At 38.5% G+C, this 26936-nt stretch overlaps 1 protein-coding gene across 6 annotated transcripts in view; it reads right to left on the bottom strand.

Annotated features, from left to right (window-relative positions):
* CACNA2D3 (calcium voltage-gated channel auxiliary subunit alpha2delta 3) overlaps positions 1–26936 on the bottom strand; it is a 400132-nt gene that overhangs the window by 78374 nt on the left and 294822 nt on the right. For 5 of the 6 annotated variants that reach the window (XM_021532923.2, XM_021532906.3, XM_021532916.3 and 2 more), the window contains 11 exons: positions 26809–26883; positions 14664–14747; positions 9565–9636; positions 9270–9331; positions 7369–7436; positions 5622–5667; positions 5371–5468; positions 4453–4546; positions 2752–2847; positions 1478–1599; positions 822–902 (listed from right to left, as the gene is read on the bottom strand). In XM_021532923.2, coding sequence (XP_021388598.2) covers positions 822–902; positions 1478–1599; positions 2752–2847; positions 4453–4546; positions 5371–5468; positions 5622–5667; positions 7369–7436; positions 9270–9331; positions 9565–9636; positions 14664–14747; positions 26809–26883 — 898 coding nt within the window. The remainder of the gene's footprint in view (positions 1–821; positions 903–1477; positions 1600–2751; positions 2848–4452; positions 4547–5370; positions 5469–5621; positions 5668–7368; positions 7437–9269; positions 9332–9564; positions 9637–14663; positions 14748–26808; positions 26884–26936) is intronic. The other variant, XM_021532931.3, reaches the window with a different exon arrangement.

Below are 26936 nucleotides of genomic sequence, written 5' to 3'. Positions count from 1 at the left end.
TTTTTAATAGTATTTTAAACGCAAGAAAAAATAAGGTGGTTCTTCCTTTTGTGGTAGATATCTAATTTTTCCTGAGATAAGAGAGCTTGGTTTCTGGCAAAATAGATCATAAGATTTGTCAAAATTCTTTCCTTCTTAAAGGTCGGTAACCATTGGGAACTAGGAAAAAACTGGTCAGATAAACATCTGAATTTGAGTTAGGAACATCCAGCAATTTCAAAATTACTTACTCTAATTTTGAAATCAGTGTGTTTTATCTCTATTCTGTAGTTGCCACACTTCACCTTTTAGTCTTTAGGTATTGATATTCTCTTGGCTGACAGAGCTTTGTTATTCAATTTCTATGCTCTGAACAAATCACATCTCTGATAATCTAGACAAAATCACCACATTGTATTCTGTTATAAAACAATCCTGTTATAGCACAGAATTTTCAAACTTGAGGCCTGGGTGAAACATTTGCACATCAGATAGTCCTTTCTTATATTTCCTTTTCCTTATCATAATTATCTGATTTATGATGATGTAGAATTGTGTCTACCAGAAATGCTTTACAGATAATGGGAATTTCTATAAATTCAAACTCAATAGCTCACAGGGAAGTTTGAGAGTCAGTTAATAAAGGATCAAGTTCTTGGGGAGAATAAGTATTAAATGCTCTCCACACTTAGTCAGCCAATTATATCTTATAGGTACAACTGCATCCTTCTCTCTCTTCTCAAAATGTTTGATATCTACACCTGCTAACCCAAAAGAGAACGTGAGGAACTCATAGCTGACTTAAAAAAAATAACAGAATGAATAAACTACAACAATTGTACCTGCAACCACTGGAGATTTCCTGTCATCCAGAAGCTGAATAGCAGTACTGGCTGTCACCACATTGCTCTTGTTGGCAGTTTCTGTGGGGTATTTTGAGGGGAAAAAAAAATGAAACAATCTATTGCAAAATGAGGAAATGTAGGGGTTTTTTTTTTCCTCTGGTTTTAGATAAGTCTATGTGGATATATAGTTCAGAAAATAAAACAGGAAACATCATATATGCACAGAACATACTGGCACTGGCATTTTAAATTCCCCAGCATGCCAAAAACAAGTTTAAAACACTGAAATGAGCCATCAGATTTTGCACCCCCTGCTAAAAGAGGCAGCAAAGGTGACAACAGGTAGGGCTTCTCAATAATGTGGACATTTACTCTGTTGAACTTGTGCTGCTTAAAACACTTGTTAAAACGTTTAAAATGTTTCTACCTGTGCAAATACTAAATGAAAAATGTCACACCACACTTTGGGGTTTCACTTGCAGCCCATGAAACACACACCTGGTCAAAGGACCAGTGAAGTAGCTGCAAATTTCCATGCCTAGTTCAGACCAATATTTGAGATCAGCTACAAACACTGACACTGTGCTGACACTCCTGGGATCCTTTCAGCATCATGCATGGTTCAGAATTTAAGGAATGACAAAATTACAGACCTGTGCTGAATGGGATTGAGTAGACAAAGCTCCCAGGTATTTGTTCAGCAGCTCTTCTGTACCAGAGTGGAAAATGGTCAGCATTAAAAATGTTCTCCTTATCTTCAGCTGTCAGGAAGTCTCTTGAGAAAAAAAGAGAAAGAAAACAATTGTTGTTTGTTGCATGTCACATAATGGTTTCTAGCTTTGAAAAAAGCTAGAAATAAAAAAATGCAATCTTTTACAAAAGAAAATGGTTTGGCACAATTTTTCTAATAACACTTGTTCAACAAAAGAGTTAAATTTAGTTACTAATAATTATTTGTGACACACAATAACTTTTGTTATGAAGGATGTAAAAAGCACTATAAAACAGTACCTCTAAGTACCATTGAAATTGTGTTTAGTGATTTGTATAAATAAAAAATGCTTAGACTAAAAAGCCTTTTTCTTTCAGCAAAATACAAGAAAAGTCAGCTGCACAACATGTAAAAGGCACTGGAAATTTGCTAGTCTGTTGCCACTGGCATTCACTCTTAGGTAATGAAAAAAGGTAATTTTACAGCCTATGTTCAACATACTATGTGGGGGGTGTAGTAGTGGACAACTAAATACTTTATTCCTCAACAATTTCAGCAAATTCTGTCTGTTGACAGAAGAAAATTTATGCCAAGAACAAGTATAATGTCCACTCTGTTGTTCTAATTTTCTGTCTGACAGTAACAAATTGTAGTGCTGTTGATGTCACCTTACTTGTATAACAATATGTTCTCAGATGAGTTCATAGAACTCTATATTCAATCAAGTTAGTTTACCATAAATATCAAACACAGATTTTCTATTATATGCATAATACCTCCACTAGCTTACATATTCTCCAAGGAAATTGGGAAACTCTTGTATGATGAGGTCTTCTGATTTTTCTTTCACCCAGTCCAAGTCTGTCCCTTGGCTTGATTTCAACACCAAAGATATTTTCCACAACAATGGTGCAAAATCCTTGAAAAAGCCTCCTGGTATTTGTTTTCAGGTGGTGTAGTAAAAAGTGTAACATGTTGTAATTTGCTCTGAAGAAAAGAGATGTGAGGCTGGGGGTGTGTGTGCAGGGCAAGCAAATTTATAGGCTACAGGTGTAAAATAGTTTATTGTTCTAAATGTCCCAATCAAATAATTTAAAGGATCCTAGGATATCTAATTTGTTCTGTGTGAAAAAACAGTAGATGGGCTTCATAAAAACACAGTTATTTTTTCCTCTCTTTTCTTTACCTGGCTGCCAGGCACAGTTTGTTACTTACTGGTTGGTCAGCTGCTCTGGGCCCACAAACAGGTTAATCCGAGAGAGTCCAGTCCGTGTCCCAAGGAAGGCAACTTCCACCCCCTTGTCAGAGTTCCTGAAACACAGCAGAGCACAAGCAGAGACACAGCTTCAGACAGTAAACAGATAAAGCTGCTTCACTGCCACAGAAAGCACAAGTGTACATGTCTTTAAGTTTATTGTAAGCAAAGTTCCCTTATTTATTGATTCACTTTTAAATGCTGGTTTTTAAGTTATAGTCATCTGGGTTTTGAATATATGCAATGTAGAAATGCTATTTAGACTAAGAATCCCTAAAAAGCCAAAGAAAATAAATTTTGTAGGATTTGTAGGAAGGGATTATAATAATAGAATAAAAAGGTGTGGCACAGCTATATACAAACTGTTTAATAACCACTGACACACAGTGATTCTGAGATGGGCAGGAGTTCCAGGTCTTGCTCCCAGTCCATTCAACATTTCTGTGCTCTATTTATGCTTCAAGTCTTAGCTGTGACTATTGCTCAGGTAAGCAAACATTTTAAAACAGGCAGCTGAGAGTTAAACTTAGCTGCCATCACAACAGGCTTTAGCCTCTAGAACTTGGGGAAAAAAAACATTTAGCCTCTAGAATTTTGAAAAAAACCCTCAAACTTCCTGAACTCCTCTGCTGCACTGTTATGAGTACCAAGCTATTTTAAAACTAATTCTTGTATGGCTGCAAGAACTTCAGTCCCATTAGCACAAAAACAGGGACCACAATCATTTTCTTGTTTCATTAATGAGACAGAATAAAGCAAAGTCAAAATCTGAAAAGGCTTCAAAAGTCTGTCCCTGGCATCATTCCACAGTTTGGAATGATTGTGTTTGGATCTATTATTTCACTGTGTAGGATGACACCTTGCACCTCTCGATGGCCAGAGTTTATTAACATGCAACAATTTATTATCTTTATCCTCTCAGAGAAGTCTGGATAAATCTTTGATGAACCAGATCTTACCATGTTGCTTTTTTCATTCAGTAGGAGTACATGCTGTACAGCAACGTATTTTTTCATTCAACTTTTAGAAAATAGTTGAAATTTAGGAAAATCTAATCAGGGTAATCTCCAGAATTGCCTTTCATGCAAACTGCTAAGCTTAATACCTGTTTACTCTAATATGGATAAAAACTTGTTATTTAACGCCTTAGTACATCATAGCATAAATGAATAAAGTAGAAGATATAAACTCTGAAAAGGACTGGCTAATCTCCTACCTCTCTCTAATAAAAGCCTAGATCCCAAGCAGTCCTGGAAAATAAATATATCAAGGATTAAAGAAATTATTTTCCAGGTCAAATTTTTTTATAGATAATTTATTCTGAGACAAAGTACCAATTGCATCAATAATTTTGGCAAATTTTGCATTTAATTTCCCAAGTACTCTTTGTTAAAAATACACAAAAATTTAAGTTGCAATTAGGGTACAATTTTACCAGTTTTATTGTGGAAATAAGGTAAGCTTTCAGCTAATCATCATGACATACTCAGCAAGACAAACATTTCGGATTGAACTCAAACTTGGTGGTATTTAGGATCAGATAGTTAGTGTAATATTTTCATGCATATCAGGATTTGTTAGTCATTCCACTATTTCAGTAACATCACTAATAAAAATACAGCCATGACTGATGAAAAATTATGGACACAAAGATAACTTACTCTGATTTATTCAAGGCTAGACTGGTCCAATAAGCTTCAATTGGTGCACTCACAACAGCATCAAACAAAACTTCCTGGATCAATTCTTTATCACCTGCCACAGAACAATAAAATCAGTAAATGTATGTTCATATAAACCCCTTTTTTAGATGACTAAACAATAGGGTTTTCTTACATTTTACTTTATCTGTGATATGCTTTCAAACTTTTTGCACTAAAAAGCATTTACTACATAGTATTACACTGTATTTTACCACAATGCAGTTTTTCACATATAATTTCATTTCATTAGCAACAATTTTAGGAAAAAACCCAATGATACTCCATTTCATGTAACTCATTCATGTATATATTATCTAATGCTCTTGTCTGCATGTGGCATAAGGTTACAACAAGTAGGTCTAGTAACAGTCACAAAAGCTCTGCATTTCTGCAAACATACACAATATGCACTTATTTGAATTTTTTATTCTGCTTTGCAGTTCAGAAATGTTAATTACAAAATCGCCCTCCCTAAAATATGCATGAAATATCAGGTATATTCTTTAGAAACATGATCCAAGGATTGATTCCCATTAGTTCTCTATAATTTATATAACAAAATGGAGTGATAATTTTGCATAGTAGAGTTACACCATCTGAACAGACTTGAATGTTTGGCACATAGTTTACTGTAAAAGTCGAAAAATTGTATCATAATTAATACTACTAATAATAACACATAATTAATTCTAAGAAATAATAATATTTTTATTGATACCCGAGGAAAAGCTCAAAACCGTATGAAATTGCAAAGCAACATCAGCTAAGCAAACCTATCACTGGTTGAAGTAAGTAGCTTTGCATTTTGTAGAGGGTTAAGTATGGCAGCTTTTGGCTGGGCTAAAGCTGCAAGTCCATGTTTAACCAAGTACTTGCATTGCAGCAGGGGCTCCTTCCCTGTGAGGTAGCGTTTGATTGCTTCCAACTGAGTCATCTGCCGGTGCTCAGGGTGCAAGTCAGTGTTGCAGTAGGACCTGTGAACACGTTGTCAAAACAGTAAAAAGTTATATGTACAAGCACAATCTTTCTTTGTCTTTGACCATAAAGAATTGGGCTCTGCATGCACAAAAAAATATGAAACCAAGGGGGGTAACAGACACTAATTTCATGCTTTATTTAAGGCTTACCATTCGTCTGCTAAAGATACATCAGGGTGTTCTAAATCATGTAAACCTGTAACAGGAATAATAATGGGTTATTTAGGGAGAAGTCTGGGTAACAGATGGTTATTTGCATACACTCCATAATATAAACCCTTCTTGGAAAGTGCATTATTACCATAATGAAATAAATCATGGTAAACTATGTTCAAATACATTTTAGGGTCTAAAAACTGGAAAAACTAGTTAAATCAGATCTAGTACTGAAAAGACAAGAGAAAGAATTTGTGCTGATATGTTTAACTTATGTGAGTTACATAATATTTTTAAAGTTTAGAAAACAATTTGAGAAAAGATAAATGCAAAATGGTAACATACTCCCTTGTTCTCTTTGGCCAGTAAAGCTCTTTATGCTAAAATACACACTTTTCATTTCATGTGAGCTGTTCTCCTCTCTTATAAAGAAAAAATTCATTAAGGACAATTCCCTCAAAACCTAACCACACAGTCCATGAACACAAACAGCAATTTATGGGGTTGTTCAGAAAAGGTTTTTTTGTACTAACAGGTCACACATCTGCTTGTAAATAAGAACTAGATCATTAGTTATATAGCACAATAAAAATGTACTTTGGTAATTTTAAAAACTCTTAAAACCCTTATCAATAGACAATAAGTAAATAGGGTTCAGAAGGCAGCATCTGGGTTTAACCCCCCGGAGTACACAATGAACAAGGACAGAGGAACTGTGACTAAGGAGGGCAGGGAAGCCAAAACTGGAGCTAAAACTGTGGTCTCTGGGGAGGACAGTGAGATGAAGTGAGAGAGAATCAGTGAAGGTGAGAGTGGGAACTGTTATGGTTCTGTTAACACTTCTGGGGGTGCACCTGGGACTCAGACTGCCTGACATGTGTGGCTGCATTAAAGAACTTTGGTGAAATCTGTGAGAGAGATGTTGGGAATAGTCTGGGGAGGGAGTAGTTCCAAATCTCCTGTTATGCCTTCTTTGTAGCTGCTGTGCTATTCAAACCTCAAGGCACTTATTTTCATATCTCTCCTGAGAGCAAGAACATATTCATGTCCCAAAATACAGCCAAAGAACAAAGACCTGAAGAATTTATCTGTCTTGTTTAACATCACTGACAAAAAAAGAAGAATCGGAAATAAAGACTTCAGCATAAAATCTGAAAGCATTCCTGTATTGAAACACTTTTTGCTCAGCGGCTTCTAAAATTTTCAACCTTCCCTTCAACATTCTGAAATGTCTCCACTCTTCTTTCATTTTCAGAAACCTTCTTGTCAAACAACTTGATGACTCATACAGTTGACTCCCCACTCATTTAGTTTGGGACTTATCAAAAAGCAAAACCAAAGAACATTTCTTTCCCAGGGTACTTCTACACTATTATAAACATGTAAATCCTTGCAGCTAATGCACATACCAGTTATAGCTCTGAAAGATTTCATAATGTCTAGTCTGTGAACAAAACTAACAGCCATTACAGTGCTCTTAATGGTTACTTCATTCAGAAAACACCACAAATAATTAACATTGGGATATGACTTGTTCTCTGAAATACTGAGAGACTAGGATGGAAGATGATCCCATCTAACGAAGACTCACAGGCAGTCTGACTATGCCTCATACCCTGTGAAATAAAAGATTTTGAAGACAAAAAAAGAGTCTAACTCCTTTATGCAATCTGTAGACAAGGAACTACCAAATTAACAATAAAACTACTGTGTAAGCCACATGAGAAGTTAGGTACCTTACCTTCTTCTACAGTTACATTCCCTCTGAAGAAGTATTTTCCATGTCCTCTAGAGAGAGCCACACCTAAACTGTGCAGAGAAACAAAGCAGACCTTGAAATCTGTGAGACAAACAATAGCAGACATTCAGAGCTATTTTCATTTTTAACATTTCCAGCTCATGTACTGTGATTAACTTAAACTGTTTGTTTCCAAACCCTCACCAATTATATTTATTGTTCAATTAGTTGCTTCAATGATGTCTCAGTTCTGATGTGCCTGCAACAATTGGCTGTATTTATGTGTGCTTAGAGGTGCAGTAAACCATTATTCCCTGGCAAAGTAATAAATGAGCCCCTCTAAGCTCACTGCTGTTCACCCAGCATGAGATTTCTTCAGTTGAGCCTTGAACATGACCATGGCCTTACAATGAGAGAGACAATTTTTTTGTAAATCAGACAAAGCTGTTGAAAAATTATGGAAGTGTGGGAATTGATGGTGCTACTGACAGGAAAATAATTTCAAATATGACAACAGCATCATGACTCCTCCTGGACTAATTTTTCTGTGTTTCATATTTTTAGCTAGCATAGCTGTTTTGTATTGACTTCAGCTTCATAAATTCCCAACAGTTACACACAGTGTTTTGGTCTGGTTTTCAGTCTACCATTTAAAACATCCAAGTATGATGAAGTGGCTGGGGGATCCCATGCCTCTTGCTATCAAACACAAACACAGAATATCTTCTGGCATTCATTCATTCATTGAAGGGGATTATCTTGAGCTAGGAATCTGTAATAATCAGCAAGATTGCAAACGCATGGCCTAGTAATTGAAGTACATGGAGAAGCCAAGAGCACACAAGCTGCAATCAACAGCTCAGTCTGGGAGAGGACTGAACACTAAACAGCTTTGACACTACACTATGCTGCTGTCCCAAATCTACACAACAACCCAAAACTAGATACATATCACGTTGAAAAAGGACAGTTTTCCTAACTATATTTCTGTCCTTAGCACCATAACTAACACTACGTGCATGTATGTAGCCCCACTTCTGTTTACCTAACAGTGCAAGAGTGCCAGTGCCAAAGAAAAACAAACAAAAAAAGAACAGCAACCAGAAAAAACTCCACAAAATAAAACCAAAACAAATAATCCATTGAGTATTACCACCCATCAGTAAATTTTAATATGCATTAGACATCAGAGAAATGTGCCTGTAGTTTTTCTGTGTGGTAATGTAGCTCAAGTTATGTGAAGCTCTTCCATTGAAGTAAATTTCAGTTGAGTATCCGAACTGCCAAATGCTTGCCTTAACTGCAAAGTACAGTTAGGGTTCTTTTGTTAGCAGATTATTTCTAGTTCAAATATGAGCATTTTTGAAGTGACTACCTGTTTTACTTTTCCTTTTTTTTTTTTTCCTTCTAAAATACATGCAAAAATTACCAGATTACTTGGTTTTAGTTATAGAAATCTACTGAAGGTCATTCAGACAAAGAAAACATCCAAACCTCAAATTAGAAGTGAAATACTATCTCATTTTACATTACATTCTTGTTGTGGAAAAAAATAATAAAATGGAGCTCAAGATGTAGTTACTTAAATGGATTATAGTATTTATAGCTCTCCAAGTACTTGCGAAAGCCTTTCGTTCAATGGAAACCTCAACTGAATATTTTTTCAATGAAACGTAAGCCATGACAAACACCGTGAGTTTGCCTGTGTGAGCTTGCACAAACTTTCCATCCCTGGAAAAGCTGAAAGGAATGCTGGTAGGTTCCTTTTCCTTGCTATTTTCAGCATTGTCCAGGGATATTTCATTGTCAGCCTTTGCTGATGAGCTTTTAATGAGTTCACAAGCTCTGCATAAGCACAAATCCAATGAGTTGGATGAAATGTCCATTTATTATGGCCGCTCTACCTGAATGGGGTACCCTTGATGTCTGTATAATAGTAGTCATTTGTCATCACCAGGACCCGCTTCTAGATTCAGAACAAGAAAGTCAAAAGGAGAGAAGGCAAGAAGTTAGATTACTATAAGAAATGTATATACGATCAAGTGGTTAGTCACTGACATAATTAGAAGCAAAGTTTACATTCAGTGAGTGAAAAAAAAAATATACTGCAGGGAACCGCATTTATAGAAACCTTAAAAATAATTGAAAAATTATCTCCTTGCTTTATATTTAGTTGGAATAGTATTTTAGACATTGTACCCCTTTGTCCACTGTCTTCTTCACTTCCATGGAGAATTTTCCTGTTTTGCGGTTCACCATTGCATTTCGAAGCTGAAAGGAAGGAAATGTATTTCAATTCCTTTATTTGACTTTTCTGTAATCCTTTAAACTCTGTGCTCTCCAGTACACTCATCTAGCATAAGCAGCATTCAAGTTTCTTCATTCCTTCATTTCCAATAATTCTACTACACTCTGGAGATCTCATTTACAGATTTATTAGTGGCTGTATAGCGCAAGGCTCCTGCCATACTATTTCAAGCTGATCTACATAAGATAGGAGCTCTCAGCATCCTTCATAGTAAAATACCTTTTTGTGTAGTAATCTGGATTTTATTTGGTATGAACAGTGTGACTACTATTCTGTATTTACTGATGGCAAGGCAAGGACTAGATTTCTAGCTGGATTTAGCTGGTTAGACCAGGGCCCAGTGTTTAAATATATCAACAGAGACACAGATAACAAGAAAGCAAAAAGAGAGAAAACCTCTTATACACTACTTATTCTGCTTAAGAATCTACACTGGTCTACATCCATAACACACAACAGAAACTTTATCTTAACTTATCTTAAATAATTATTTAATTATTAATTAAACAATAATTAATATTCCATTAATAATTCAAAAATTAACACTAGCCCATGAAAACCAGAATGGCAGCCCACTGGATCAGTTACAGCATCCAGGGGGAGCACACAGCCACAGTGCTCTGCAATTCCCTCTGGTTGTCCATTGGTGTCCAGGTGTACCCCTTAAAAGGTATTAAATTTTAACTCTGTAGTGGAAGCCCTAGGCCAGTCACAATTTTAACAATTGGCCCGGACCTCTCCACATCTTCCAAAGGACATTTTAAATCCCCTTCAAAAATGTGTTTCATTGCTTTATAAGCCAAAAAATTCAGAGAAGCTAGGAAAACAGAAAACAAATGGAATAGGGTTTGTACACAATGATTTAGCTGCTGCTCTGTAAGTTAAATCTGTTACTTTTTAGATCACCACTACAAACACACAACCTTTTCCTGTAACTTTTTATTTCTACATGAGCTACAGGCTCCCAAACCTGGGAGCTGCTAAGTACCTGGCCCATCATCCCTCAAAACTCTGCCCTTAGCACTCCCTGCCTTCCTCCCAAGGGACACACAACCTCTCTCACAGATGCTACAACGGTGAAAAGAAATGTAAAAACCCAAGAACCATCCCCTAGGTTTGTAAGCCAAAATGACCATCAATGTCCCCAAGGATGAGGACAAGGTTTCTGGGCTAAAACTGAGGAAGGACAAGACAGGTGTTTTGAGAAATCTCAGCCTTCAGGTTTTGAATTTGCCTATTCATCAGTTCACTTTAGGGAAGAAATAAAAAGGTGCTGTTTAACAGTTACACCATCCATAAATGGAAATATTTAATTTGAACACTCTTAGATTCACTAATGGAAGATGTGAGTTATTTTGCTTTTCATGGGAAAAAGCACCTATAGATAGTTCACAGCTGTAATTTTCATTACAACTTGAAAATTCCACTATTACAAATCAATTTAGCATTTAAAATCCAGGAAAATATTGGCAAAATGAGCATTTTTATGTCTCTTCTATTGCATATCTATCTAAACACAATTTTGGACATCATGTTCCTGCTGAATAAATATCTCCTGTTCTACAGTACCTCATGCCAGATTGAGCAATTCAGCTGAGTTTTATGAGACATTGTGAAGACAAATATCAATGTGCTCTGCAGGCTGAGTTAGTACAGAGGGGAAAGAGAGTCACCAAATTTGCCAGTGAAATATCTAGCTTTAGTCTCACAGACAAGTTGAGCACAGCTGACCTATAGAAAACTGCAAACTTTGCAGCTCTTTAAATTTAATTCTAGGGCATCTAGATTTGAATTAACAGTCTTACTCTTCTGTCAGTGAGTGTAAAAGAATAATTTTTAGCTGGAGGCATATATAAAATAAAGCATATATTTTACTGTAGATTTTTTTTAACAATACATAATAGGCAATTCTGGAAATAGTTTCCTATTTTAAGTTTTGTGGTTTTGGACTTGGAGAGCTGGTCTTAATTAACCACCTACTTTCTAACATTTACAGAACAGTTCCATTTATCTTTAACATGGTTTTCATTTTTCTCCTATTGGTGCCTGCAGTTGTCTAAGACCCATTCCTCCCACAAGCCTCAGGCAAGTCATAGATTTACTAAAAGGATCTCCAAACTCTCAGTAGTGTTTAAGATCAAGTCTGCATGTGGGATTTAGAGTTTTACTCTTCTCTCTTTTTTTTTCCCCTGCTTGCTGTGATTGCATTTCTTGGCTTTGTAATCTGGTTTCTCAGCTCTTCTGCAGTTTCATCTCCCTCCTCAAATGCATAAAATAAGCACTGCCTCAGCTGGCTTCAAGCCCCAAAACATTCATTCATGGTCCTTTTTTTTTTCTTCTTTTTTTTTTTTTTTTTTTCATTTGGAAAAAAATTATTTCATTCAGCTAGAAATTAGAAGAATTTTAGGTGAAGTAATGAGAAAAAGGTTTCTATCCAAATTGAAAAATCTCCTCTTTGGTAGTGTGCATTTGCAAACCTTCCTGGAAGATACTACTTAACAAGCTCATGCTAAAATCTCTGTTTCTAATAAAATGCCTTAACAGCAAGATAGCAGGTATTGTTAACCTGGAAAATGAGCTGATATATTTATGACAACAATATTTCATGGTGAAAAAAATTCTAACCTTAGTTTGGCCACCTTTTCCTTGTTGGATCACTGAAGAAAACCCATGTCTTCACCTTTCAGAGTAATAAGCACTATTGCTCCTTCAACAAAATATCTTTCAGTCGATTCCTTACAACTCTGTTTCACTGCTGCAGTATGAGATCATTCTATATTCTTGGAAAACTATGTAACCATGAAATTAATGTGGCAAAAAGTAAGAAAATGTCTTAATCAGCTTCTACGTAAGTGTTTCACAGGAGAAAAATATACCAGTAGTAGTCTATGTTATTAAAAGCAGCAATATGAATACATTAATTCTTTGCCTCTGCATTTGAATAAACAATGCTTTACTACTCAAGCTTGGTAAAAATCAAGAACATCCAAGGCCTTGGGTGAAGCAGAGCCATGTGTAACTTGTTTCTGTGTTACAATTAAAAATATATTTTTAATAAACATATTTTATAGGTGAAAGAAAGATTCAGATGAAATGTATCTATTTTTCATCAAAATGTTAAATAAAATTTTTGTAGCTTTCAGATAAGAGAAAGATCAATTTTTAAAGAAATTTTTAGAAAACGTGATGAATCTTAGGGGTCTCAATCAAAGGCAGTACTCAGAGAAAGCTGAATCTGGACTTTCATGTGTGCTCAGAATCTAAATTGTAAATAAAACTTGACTTTCAATATCACAGAAATAGCTCAATGTCCCATTATCTCAACCACTGAACTTCTACTGAGATATGATTTTAAAATGGGATTAAAAATGTGAAAATTAAGCAGAGGAAGTAACAAAAGAAATATAAAGGAAGAAAGAAAACAAAGCAAGGAGAAATAAGAAAAATCAGGAAGGTTTAAAATCTGTATGCAACTACAATAACATTTGAAAGACAGAGGAAATTTCAAAAGGTCATTAGCAGAGAAACTGGTTGAATAATAAATGATCAAAGTTAAGAGAAAAAGCAGGGTATAAAACATGAGGCCAATGAGATTGCCAAGACTGCAGAAAGTTGCTACAATAGATGAAAATCTTATGAGGAAACCTTAAATAGCGTGTGCATAGAAAATGACACAAAGCTAAAAAAACGTTGAAAAAGTTTGCGTGTGCACTCCAACACAAAACTTCAGCTTAGGAAGTGAAGTGGCCTCTGAGGAGAGGCCAAGGACAATCTATCACCTGGTGAAACAGACCTTGCTTAAAACACAGATGAACTGTTCCACTATTCACCAAGGGGGCGGAGAGAGAGAGGAATGCAAGATATATATTTTGTAAGGGAGAAAGAAAATACAGACTCATGTCAGAACACAGATCAAGAAATTAGGACATCTGAAGACTGACAAGACTCCAGGGGCTGCTGTACGTGATCCATCCCAGATTTCGGAAGGACACGACACAGTAAATATGGGAACCTTCAGTGGATGTATTCAAACCTCTCTGGCAAAGCAGAGGTACGAGGGACCTGAGAGAAGCTAGCACAGGACTGATATTTGAGAAGGGATCCAGGAGACATCTATGAAAAATACAGACATGCAGTCGTGACTTTGGCAGGAGGGACCTTATGGGAAAAACTAAATTACGGGACAGAAAGGTGAACACCTGGAAAGTTACGATTTAATTAGGGACAGTCAGCACAGATTCACACGAAACGAATCATGCCTAACAAATCAGATTTATTGAGGAAGTGACAGAAAGAACAGGCAAAGGTTAAGCCATGGACATAAGGAAAGCTTTTGATACAGTACTGCAGAAAAGGCTAAGCCTGAAAGGTAAGAAAGAATAAGATGAAGAGCAAACTACAGAGTAGGTGGAACACTGAAAAATTAGGTTAATGGAAAGCATTGTGTGATAGACACAGAACTCATGCTCCTGCAACTACCTATGTGTCTGAAATTAGAGTTTGGAGTGAAACTCTGTTCTGCATATAGGTCAAAGAATCCAATTTTGTTTATTAATCTGATGTTTTTTGAATTTGTACATTAAGCAAATCCTCCCATTACTTCCATTCAGGAAAATAGGATCTCATGGAAAGAAGTTCAACTAATTTCTGAGTTTCATCAGTTGTCTGGGCCAGCCCTGAGGAGACATTCTATTTCTGTTTCTGGTGCTATATTTGTTATCCAGCACAAATACACAATGGAATGCATGGAGACTGCAAGGGTGATGAGTTCTACCAAAAATACAAAGAGTCTGTGTTTGTGGTATATGCATACATAAGGAAGAAGCAATGCAAAACAGTTATAAAATTCTGAATTAAATAAAAGGGTCTATTGTCCTTCCCTTCCTGAGATCAGTCAGGTGGCCTCTCTAATGACTACTTAAACAGTTTCCAGGTACAGTAGTGGGATGCTACAACGTCTTCTGACAGGGTTTTAAAACACATCCCTTACCACATCATCTCTGTCTTCCCACTCCACCTCAGAAAGATCCACACTACTGTAGTTGGGCTTTCTTCGTTTCTTCCCCTCTTCATACTGGTACAAAAAAAGGTGGAATAGTTAGCACATCCTGTTTTATTTGCACAATCAGAAGATTTAAAAAATTCTAAATGCCTGCTGATGGTCTGCAATACATTTAGCAGTAGGTAGCTTGATTCACACAAAGTGCACCATACTGCTGCATAAATGCTCCCTGTGAACTAAAAACCTAAAACTCATGATCATTTGCATGATCTCTTGCCATGATGCAGAGCTTTTCTTGATGGGCACACAGGGAGGTCAAACGCAGCTGTTGTACTTTCTTCTCCCATATGGAAAATACACAAGACCTTGGATCTTGAAGTTTATGTTAAATATCTCCAACTGGCTCTTTCAGCTGTACAGGAAGTTCTATTTACTATAATCTTATCAACAAAATGTTTACCCATTTCACTTTAAACAAGATAAGATGCAAGTCTTTGGGAAGTATGGTGTTAGCATTTGCTGATATTTCATTTTATCTACAACTTCACGGGGAAAAGTAACATAGTAATAATGATAATGTAAGGGGTTTTATCACTCCTCACTGTTACGCTGTAAATTGCACATTTAAAATAAACAGTCTTGTGACAAATTAATTTGACATTGAGGTGTTTATAACGTGGAAAATTCTGCCCTCTGCTGAACATTGAAAATCAGCCTCAGTGCAACCACACAAACTGGCTCAGTGGAAAAAAGTACATAGAAAGAATAAAGAATAAAGAATGTGAGTGGATAAGTAAAATTAGGAGACTAAAATTAGGAGACTACATTTGAAAAAAGAGTAAATTTGGGAGAGGATTAGCATAATGTGTAATCCGGTCATTTATCGAGAAAGAAAACAGAAGTCTCTTTACAAGGTATGACAGGAGACATTGTAATGTGTGAAATATCCCCAAATTGATCTTGTGACTCCTCAGCAGCACCAGAAGGATTTAAACTGTACCTGTAAGACAATATATATGGTTGATTCTCCTCCCTCAGGCCAGGGCCAGCTACACCATAAACTAAACCTGTCAGTGTTTGAGACAAGTAATTCATCAGCACAGCCAGCACTTTCCATCACGTCCTGCAGGTTACACAGAGACCAAGGGAAAGCCTTGCTCTCTGAGCATTGAGAAGGTTGTTCCCATCCTTTTTCCTCTCTGAATTAAAAATCCTCATATAAATCCCACAGTTTCTTTTGTAGGCCACAATAATTAAAAATAGGAACAAAAATCTTCCTGAACAGAAAACCTTTAAAATTATTGAGTACAGCATCATAAACGCAAAGAAATGTTGAGATGTAACACTGCAAAGTTTCTCCCAGCATGGGCTTCACTGAGCTTCCTTAATTTCTGCTCATAAAAACATAGATACTCCAATTTTTCTTACAGATAGTTCTTTTAGAAAATTCTGTGGGATAAAATCCTGAGAATTCTCATTCTTTTCCATAAAAAATTCCCAGTAACTCTGTTGGTGTAAGTTCTGAGAAGTGATGAAGATGCAATTGAAAAGTATTTTCATGTGCTTTCCTTCCCTCTGCTAAAACCCACTGTTCTTGTAATAAGGTTGTCTACTTCTTGTCTGCCCCTATTGAACAGATGGGTGGAGAGAGGTAAAGAACTTCTGCTTTCAGCACGTGCTCATACTTCAGACTTTGAATTCAGGCAGCTCAGTCCTACAAATTAATTTTTGCTCTGTGATAGCCACAGAGATAACTGTACCCAAATACTGAAGAACAAAATTTGCAGCCAATATAATTAAATCTCACAAGAATAACATATGAGAGGATAACATCCCATTCATTACTAGGGCTTGATTTCTCTAGCTGTGTTTTACAAGTCTTTCATTATGGTTGAAGATATATCAATATTATCTTTAATCTTCACAGGGAGTAACTACATTTATTCTTTGTGGCTGCACCAACTAACCAAATAAACCAAATAAATCGAGTCATTCTAGTAAAAAAATGGTTTCAGCCAAGCTCTGAAATACTGAGAGCTGAACAGTATTACAAGGGACATGAGCTGGGATCATCTGAGTAGAGCAAACAGCTCCTGTACCGATTCCAATGTTTAATTACATCCTCCCTCACAGATGTTGAAGAGCTTCTGGGCTATACTGCATTCTCAGACATGTGCAGACTCTTATTTAGGACAAGAAAAGTTGATCTTGTGTGTCTGACAACAGAAGCAGGCTTCAAACCTCAGGCAAACTATTAGTATCATATTATGGGGCTTGTATTTATTTTAATCATATAGATTCCACACCTTGCACTTAGAGAGCAAAAACCACAAGGAAACAAATGAAGATCTGAAAAACATATCCAAATTTCTGCAGAAAAGAATCAGGAGTGTTTGTGTCTTAAAAATTCATAAAAGAAGACACAAAGCCAAAATCCCAATGATCAAGCAGGAGTTAGTCTCTATAAGCATTCAAAGTGCATTAAATGCATTTAGGACCAGAAATAATGATCTTCATGAAAATATCACCTTACTCCCACAGTAAATTTACATTATGCTCATGTAAACAGGGCATCAAACACCAGTGCAAGCAGATCAGATATAAAATACTTCATAAAAGTAATGTTGAAATGTCCATTCTCTTCTAGCTTCTTTCTGGTTTTATTGCTTAACTAATTTCTTAGTAAAAGTTATTCATGGACACTGAAGCAATTCCCCAGGTTTTAAAAATAACATTCATCTATATCTTCTTCTCTGGTAGCAATCCTAATCTAACTTTTTATTTCTGAGACTCCTGGGTAAAGTTTAAAATGCTGATTGAAGCCTGAAGCCAAATCCTTCTGCAAGATTACCATAAAGCATTGAAAAAAATCATTAAGGGACCCATTGGGAAAGATAGAAACTAGGAATTCTACCAAATTACTCTGATTTAAGTACAGGAGAAAAAGAGCTAGATTTAAAATGTGTGCTGCTAATCTTTGGCTTCTATAAAATATGAGGTGATATTATATAGAAGTTAACCCCAGGGAGGAAAAAAAATGCTGAAATGTGTTAAATATCTGGACTGCAAAAGAAGAAACTTGTGGTCTGCTCAGAACTACAGGATGGTTCTGACTAATTGTTTGTGAGAAAAACCAATGATTTTTTTTTTTTTTTTTTTCATTAGAATGAGCTTTATCGTATCTTACTCAGTATCTTTTGAGACTGGGCCAGACTCTTACAGCATTGGATTATTCAAACCTGTGATGTGCGTTGCTAAAGACTGAGCCACATTTTTCACCACCCTGTACATGACCATTTACATGTGCCATTATTAAACTCTTTGCTTTGATTTTTTTTTTTAAATTTTTTTTTTTTTAACAGAAGCAGTCCCAATCCATCTGCCTTGAATATGAGCAGCCACGTGTTTATAGAGTCAGAGTGTAGCAATCTGATCAAGGACAGGTCAAGCTTCATCTTAACAGCTGCAATCTTGGGTCTAAGGTGATTGGAATTTCTCAGACGTGCTCCATCTGGATAGTGGGGAGGTGGGAGAGAGGAAGTTGCTGTGATAGCAACCTTGGAAGCATCACCAGATTTTAATGAATTTTCTAAGCCACAATGTGGAGTCATCTGTGAGAAAAGCACCTACTAAAAAACAACAAAAACCTAGAGAGGCAAAATAATTTCAAGGAATATCTCTCCATTGCCAAATTACTAATGTGTACCAAAGTAAGGAATTGGTTACTGAAAAAACTCCTCCAATTTTAAAGCATAGCATCATTCAATGAAGTTTCATCTTTGTGAACTAACACTTCAAAATTTGGATAATGTATTAATCTCATCAAGTGTATTAATCTCATGAGCCTTTGAGATTTTCTCGAGGCTGAGAAGATCAGCCCCTTTTTGTTTTGTTTAGAGAAGACAAGTGAAAATATGCAAATATATTTTGCTGAGCTTGAATTCTACATAATAAAATTCTGCACAATAAAATTCTTTCTATAACTAACTTGCACTAAGCCATCCTACAAAGGTATTCTTATCTACAAAGCCTGATAGGAAATCTTGAATGAACAAATATCAGAGGAAAAGCACAATTAACTAAAATTACACATTTTTCCATGCAGCTTTAAATAAACAGGCAGAGGTTGTAAGCACTGTCTTATTTGCAGTTCCCTGGTCTGGGCAGTTATTCAGCTCCCTCCCTTCCCTCAGACTCTGCACACTAAAGCTGCCACTTATTTATTGTCTGAGGTACCTCTGACTGCCATGCAAAGCCTGCAGCTTTTGGGGTGGAAATTGCATCAGACCTGACTTCCTTCACCAGCCCTCCCAGCACGAGTTGCTGCTCTGTCCCACTGCAGGGACTGTGCAAGGGGAAAGTGTGATTTAAAAACAAACACATAACTAAAACAACAAAAAAACCCCAATAAACAAACCAAGAATAGAAGTGAAAAATCCCCTTCCCTGCTTTACCTGCTTATAATCTGATAATACAACATCACCCCCAGTGACTGAGCTTTCATTCTCCATGTGCTACTTAGTTCCAAACCATTCTGTCTTTGGATACATGTGAAGTAGCATCTTAATCTAAATTACTGTTGCTTGGCCTTTAAGCTCCTTATTTCATTTGGAATACTTTTTTCTCTGCTCACATGGTCATGTTTTGTCATGTGTGATACTTTAATATCACAGTTTCCATCCAACCTGTAACTTCAAATGGTTTCTTATTGATCTGCACTTAGCCTTGAATTTATAGAACACTGATAGGTGATCAGTCAAAAACAAAGTTTGTTTCAAACCTCACAAACTAACAAACCTCCTTAGTTTAATATTATAAAGGTAAGGGCTTCATTCTCTTAGGAAAATAGGAAAAACAACTTCCCTGTCCAAAGACAGATTTTCATGACCAGCCTATTATTTAAAATGTTAATCTAGAATTCCCTAGGTTATGGTTGGTAGTAAAAACCAGTTATTTTGGATTGATTCTCCATCCCAGATAGTAGTGAAAAATTGCTGCCCTATAAAATTTGCAGAAATACTGCAAAGAGAAGCTGAAAACAGGAGTCATGTCATTTTCTAGGGAAAAGAGAATAATGCAATTCTAGGTTTGCAGGCAGAGAAAAAGTAGCAACTATTAGATGTTCCGTGTACACAGGAGAACCCTCTAGCAAAACAATAAAATAGTTCTTATGCCACATGTATTAACTAACTCTGTCTGCTCACCCTCCTAATATGTGTTTGCTTTTCAAACAGTGCACTAATGTTTAAAATTGTAAAGCAATATGGAAATATACATAGTGAAGTCAATACAAAATACCAGCTTTAAGTCCTACACCTTGAGCCTGACCAAAGAGTTCGTCAGCTGAGCTCAGGTTCTCAGGTGGATTGCAGTCAATTATCACAGAAACATGGATGTGATTTACTCCACTGAAGAAAACAACCCCTCTATTTGGGATTTTATTTGCATTCTTGGGATTTATCATTTGGGATTATGTAAAACTGGCAGCTGCTTATAATTATTTAGGGTTCGAGTAGAAATAATTAAAAACATCTGCCTTTATCTTAATACTACCAGACTTAAACCCATGAGCTCAGTTATACCTAACTTCAAAGCTGAAAGCAGAGAATAAAAGAAAGCTTCGCATATTGCTAACAAATTTTCAGTGATTCATTTATATGTACAACCAGTTATTCAACAGCCTTCAAACCTTTAATTATCTTTTAAATATATGTAATTTTGCACTTCTAATTAGATAGCAATTTAATGCTCTCACAGGGATTCAGATGGGTTGTCTTTTTTGAAATGTAAACTCCAATAGGAATAATCATTGGCATTCAAGTGATTGAATTCTTCAGTTATTTAAATGAACGTGAGGCATTTACACTGCTCAAATCATTTAAATATTCTGCTGTCAGCTACAGCTGTAGAGTTTTATGGAGTCAATGAATAAAGCAAGGGTAAGTGTAGGTTATCTCACGTTCCAGGCGGGACTCCCCAGAGAGAAATGAGATTTGCTGCTTCTGAAAGGCTAACACTGCTTAAGTGGGGCATTAATGTTTCCCCTGACACTCGGATTTCTCTGTTTTCCTATATTAGGAGAAACAAATTTTCTCAAAATTTACAGCTACAAAAGACTTAATACCGATCTAGAATCTTCAAACCCTTCAGGTCCTTCAGCTTAACGCAGCACAAGGTGACAGCTGACATTTTAAGGATGAAATGGGAGCTCACTCAGGCACCTGAACCACCAAATATATTTTGTTGAGGGCACTGCAATATTACACAAAGGCTTTGATTTCTAGGTGCAACTTTCCCAGTCAAGGCTGATCAAGTTAAAGATGTGCATCCTTGTATAGAAGGGCATCAGATGAATTAATTTACAATGGTAAGAGCATTCACAAACAGCCATTCATAAACCCCATTACAAGTCTTACAGAGCTTATTTTGAGAGTAAGAATAAATGTCTCAGTCTTCTCAGAGATGGAGGATTTTGATTTAAACCCAGAAATATTACAAAATCTTTATTAAGCAGGGATGTTATTAGATTAATTCATAAATCAGAACACATTTTTAACCTCAGATTTATTTTTTAAATGGTAGAATGTAAATAAAAGATGCATTTTTATTCAAGAACATATGCATTTGTCTTTAAATGCATATTTTCTTAAGAAACTCAGCCTCCTTGTTCAGGAACTCTGAGTATTCTACCCTAGTAATTACTGAAAAAAACCGAACCCTGTTCCACTCCCTGAACAAAAATACAAATCCCGTTGCTGGCTATGAATCAAAAAAGCCACGGACCTTATAAAAACCGGTAGCAACCTTGCTATTATTTATTGAAAGCCACAGACACATCAGAGCTGAGAGGCAACAGCACAAACCCCTTACACCAGATAAGGCTCACAACGGTGCTGATCTGTGACTGTGGCTGACACTCATTTCCAGGGACATTCCTTAATTTCTCTGCAATCCCACTACACTTCCCTAAGAAAGCAGTTTTTCTCTGGCACCAGCCTTTAACAGACTGCAGAATGACAGTGGCAGTAATGGGCAATTAACCACAATTAATATAGTGGCTGTTTTCAAGGGCAGTCAAATGTATTTATCCCTTGGTTCTCATTTTTCAGTAAACTCGTTTCTTTGGCAAACTGTAACATCATCGACATGACATATTTTCATTTTAAAATCTAACAGTGTAACTCCTGGCACACACAAGTGTAAAGAGGTTCCTGAAAAGCAGATTGAATCTGCCATGATCACAAATGAGGAAGACTGTGTCCTCACGTGCCCATTTCAAAGCAGGTAGAGAGCCTCATACACCAAGTTAAGAAAAAACTGAAAATTCACTTTTGAACTCCCAAACAATTTATTATTTTTTTTATTAGCAGTAGGTAGTGGTTTTCAACAGAATACAAAATTACAAATTACATCACATAACTGAAAATATTCTCTCGTGGAAAATTAAATACCGCTCTGTAAAAATATAGACTTTTAGTCAAACTCAGCATATAGAGGCATTCTGATGGATTAAGGCAGTATTAAAAAAAGGGGTTTTTTCCCATCAGCTATACTCTATGGCATTCCCACTGGGGTGCTTTTGGTATTGGAAGGAAGATTTAAAAAGGGCATAATAGAGGAAGATGTGCAAAGGATGCTCTTCGGTTATGCGACAAAAAAAAACAAAAAACAAAAAAAAAAAAAAACAGATAAAATAAGATAAAAAAGATAAAAATTATTATAAAATAAAATAAAATAAAATAAAATAAAATAAAATAAAATAAAATAAAATAAAATAAAATAAAATAAAATAAAATAAAATAAAATAAAATAAAATGAAGAAATAGAAAGCGGGGCGCAATCCCGTCGCGGAGGGAAACCTGCGAGAGCGGCAGGCGGAGCTCCCGGGGCTCCGCCGGGATCAACCCCGGGATTTTCCGAGGGGTTTTTTCGTGTTTCCAGAGGTGAATTTACCAAGAGCTATGATGAGTTATACACACATGTACACCCAACATAAAGTATCTGCTCCATTGCATTACATTTTTAACGCCGGGAAGGCCGCGGGAGCTCCCGGAGCCCCGCTGGGATCGGCCCCGGGCCGGGGCAGCGCCCTGGGCGGAGCTGCGGCGCCACCTGCCGGCCGCTGCCCGCCCTGCAGCCGCTCTGAGACACCCCGCTCTGAGGGACCCCCGCTATGAGAGACCCCCGCTCTGAGAGACCCCGCTATGAGAGACCCCGCTATGAGGGACCCCGCTATGAGGGACCCCCGCTATGAGAGACCCCGCTATGAGGGACCCCGCTATGAGGGACCCCCGCTATGAGAGACCCCGCTATGAGGGACCCCGCTATGAGAGACCCCGCTATGAGGGACCCCGCTATGAGGGACCCCCGCTATGAGAGACCCCGCTATGAGGGACCCCGCTATGAGGGACCCCCGCTATGAGGGTCCCCGCTCTGATGGACCCCGCTATGAGGGACCCCCGCTCTGAGAGACCCCGCTATGAGGGACCCCCGCTATGAGGGACCCCCGCTCTGAGAGACCCCGCTCTGAGAGACCCCCGCTCTGAGGGACCCTGCTCTGAGGGACCCCGCTATGAGGGACCCCGCTCTGAGGGACCCCCGCTATGAGGGACCCCCGCTCTGAGAGACCCCGCTCTGATGGACCCCGCTATGAGGGACCCCCGCTCTGAGGGACCCCGCTATGAGGGACCCCGCTCTGAGAGACCCCGCTATGAGGGACCCCGCTATGAGAGACCCCCGCTCTGAGGGACCCCCGCTATGAGGGACCCCCGCTCTGAGAGACCCCGCTCTGATGGACCCCGCTATGAGGGACCCCCGCTCTGAGGGACCCCGCTATGAGGGACCCCGCTCTGAGAGACCCCGCTATGAGGGACCCCGCTATGAGAGACCCCGCTATGAGGGACCCCCGCTCTGAGGGACCCCCGCTCTGAGAGACCCCGCTCTGAGAGACCCCCGCTCTGAGGGACCCCGCTATGAGGGACCCCGCTCTGAGGGACCCCCGCTCTGAGGGACCCCGCTCTGATGGACCCCGCTATGAGGGACCCCCGCTATGAGAGACCCCCGCTCTGAGGGACCCCGCTATGAGGGACCCCCGCTCTGAGAGACCCCCGCTCTGAGAGACCCCGCTCTGATGGACCCCCGCTATGAGAGACCCCGCTCTGAGGGACCCCGCTATGAGGGACCCCGCTATGAGAGACCCCCGCTCTGAGAGACCCCGCTCTGAGAGACCCCGCTCTGAGAGACCCCGCTATGAGGGACCCCGATCTGAGAGACCCCGCTATGAGAGACCCCCGCTATGAGAGACCCCGCTATGAGGGACCCCGCTATGAGAGACCCCCGCTCTGAGAGACCCTGCTCTGAGAGACCCCCGCTCTGAGAGACCCCCGCTATGAGAGACCCCGCTATGAGAGACCCCCGCTCTGAGAGACCCCCGCTCTGAGAGACCCCGCTATGAGAGACCCCCGCTATGAGAGACCCCGCTATGAGAGACCCCGCTATGAGAGACCCCCGCTATGAGAGACCCCCGCTCTGAGAGACCCCCGCTATGAGAGACCCCGCTATGAGAGACCCCCGCTCTGAGAGACCCCCGCTCTGAGAGACCCCGCTCTGAGAGACCCCGCTATGAGAGACCCCCGCTATGAGAGACCCCGCTATGAGAGACCCCGCTATGAGAGACCCCCGCTATGAGAGACCCCGCTCTGAGAGACCCCCGCTCTGAGAGACCCCGCTATGAGAGACCCCCGCTCTGAGAGACCCCCGCTCTGAGAGACCCCGCTATGAGGGACCCCGCTCTGAGAGACCCCGCTCTGAGAGACCCCGCTATGAGAGACCCCCGCTATGAGGGACCCCGCTATGAGGGACCCCCGCTATGAGAGACCCCGCTCTGAGAGACCCCGCTATGAGGGACCCCCGCTCCCCGCCGCCTGCTGCATCGCTTGTTTGTCGCGACTCTTCGCCCTGCTCAAGTCCTGTGAAGGACGGAGCCAAGAGGTTCTTTCTGCTCTCTCTGCGGCACGGTGGCAGCGCTGGGGCTGCCCCAGCAGCCGCGGCCGCTCAGGAGCCAGCGAGCGCCTTCCTCTCCTTCCTGCAAGCCAACCACGGGCACCCCACCCGGCAGCCCCACCGAAAGCCAAGTCTATTAAAAAAAAAACAGCAGAAGACTCAAGAGATGAAGTCTCTCAGAAAAGCATTTTTAAGTATAAACCCAATAGTACAATCAGGACAAAAATGCAGCCATCTGAATGAGGACATGCCCTGCTCAGGGTTAGGTAGAACTCAGCTGCAGCCGGAAGCATTCTGTGCTGTTTGCTAGCCTGCCTCTGCTCTGTGTCCCAGAAGACAATTCCTTAAAAAGCAGCTCATCAGCTCCAGAACTACAGATATGGGGTTAGGAACTCAGGAATTCAGTAATATTCTAGTTTTACATGAAATATTACAACAGGATAAACCAGAGTGGAACAAATCAGTAATCAATGAGACATGAATGTAAATCTAAGGCAGAAATAATTTTAGAGAGAATCTTTAGTGAATTATCTAATTCCAGATCTACGGCCTATTTTCACATAATTATTGTCACAAATTCCATGGAATATTACAATGGTATCAGGATTTGGCTTGCAATATTAAACCAAAGACCCAGGCCAGCAATCACTTCACTCTCAAAAACTCCACTGAAGTCAACAGAAGACTCTCATTACCCACCACTGACAGAACCCAGAGGTAAAAATGACTCTTCCAAAATCCTGAAAGGCACACACCATGAGTATATCACAATGAGTTCCCTTAGCTGACAGCTTATGGGCTACTGACCAACATTTTGATTTCCAAAAGAGATTCCATTGTATAAGGTAATGAAGTAAGTGCCTTCAAGATGTACATTTGGTGAGGGATAGTAACAGCAAATAACCTGCCTCACTAAAGCAAAACATCAGAAATTAGGGAGCGGGTAAGACTGTCAGCCTAACTTAGAGCTATCCACAGGTCTTGGACCTTATTACTTTCTGTTTTATAAAATATCTATTATATACTGAATAAATACTAATCATTTTGAAATAAGTAATTTGCCCAAAGAGAAAGGGACACTACAGCAAAGAAAAGTTATCTTGTGATGTAGAGAGAAAATTTTCATTTAAATACATTCCTGTGGCTTGCAAACCTGGGATGTCAGATTTACCCATTGAAGCATCCTTGTTGCACTTTACTAAGTTCCACTCCAGTTAAAACCCAAACTAAGTGCAAATATAAATGTTAATTTAGTGTGCAATTCCTGGCCCATATCTTAGAAAGAAAAATTCTTTTGCTTGGTGAAGACTTCAGATATGCTAATGACTTAATAACTCATGCTTGTCAATAATTTTATTTTCAAATTAAATTATCCAACCAGTTAAGATTTCTGTTTTCTACTGAAACACTGTTGAAATTGGACATTACTTGGAGTTCCTGCATGAGAAACACATGTGGCAGCCATGTGGCCACAGCAGTGGAACCATTAATGCCAGTGCTTTGCTAGGAGCCAGTGGTGATGGAACACTTGGCAGGGCTGTTCCTAAACAATGATGCAACCAGGAATGCACCAGCCCTCTGGGGTGTTAACTTGATAAACATTTGCAAAACAGTCACTTTATTTTTCTTGCTGTGATTAGTGCAAACAAGATGATAAGGGGAAACTAAAGGTAAAAATTGCTGCTATTTCTCTTTTAGTACAGAAAATCCCTAGTGCTCCTATTTTGCTTAAAAAATATGCTTTATTGAAATTTCTGCACATATATTAAATTAACTTTAACACTTTAGCATGAAAAATAGGGGTTATTACACAGCACTAGAGCATTCCAACATTCCATTTCAATGTAAAATGAACATAATTATAGCAATTTTTGGCTTTGCTATTTTGCAGTAATGGAGGTCTGCATCTTTTGCAGAAGCAAGTTGTATATGTATTTTCCTAGGGATTTTTTCATGTTGTTTCCAGAGGTAAATTTACCAAGAACTATGATGAGTTATATATACATATATATACAATATAAATTATCAGCTCCATTGTATTAAATTTTTAATGAAGGCTATTCACACCAGGAAAAAAAACAAATGCAATACATACAGCTAAATAAAACAGATCAATAAATAGCATTCTTACCAAAGGCCTGAGTTCTGGGTGAGTCAAAATATATCCATTGTTTGTAATTGCAAAAGCATATCCATGAATTCCTAACTGTTAAAGTAAATGAGAAAGAAATACTGATTAGCATGGTCTCCAGTAAACCC

This window comes from Lonchura striata, chromosome 12 (genome assembly GCF_046129695.1).
Source record: "Lonchura striata isolate bLonStr1 chromosome 12, bLonStr1.mat, whole genome shotgun sequence".
Lineage (NCBI taxonomy): Eukaryota > Metazoa > Chordata > Aves > Passeriformes > Estrildidae > Lonchura > Lonchura striata.
Note: the sequence above shows the minus strand (reverse complement) of the source record. Positions and strands in the feature narration are given on the sequence as shown.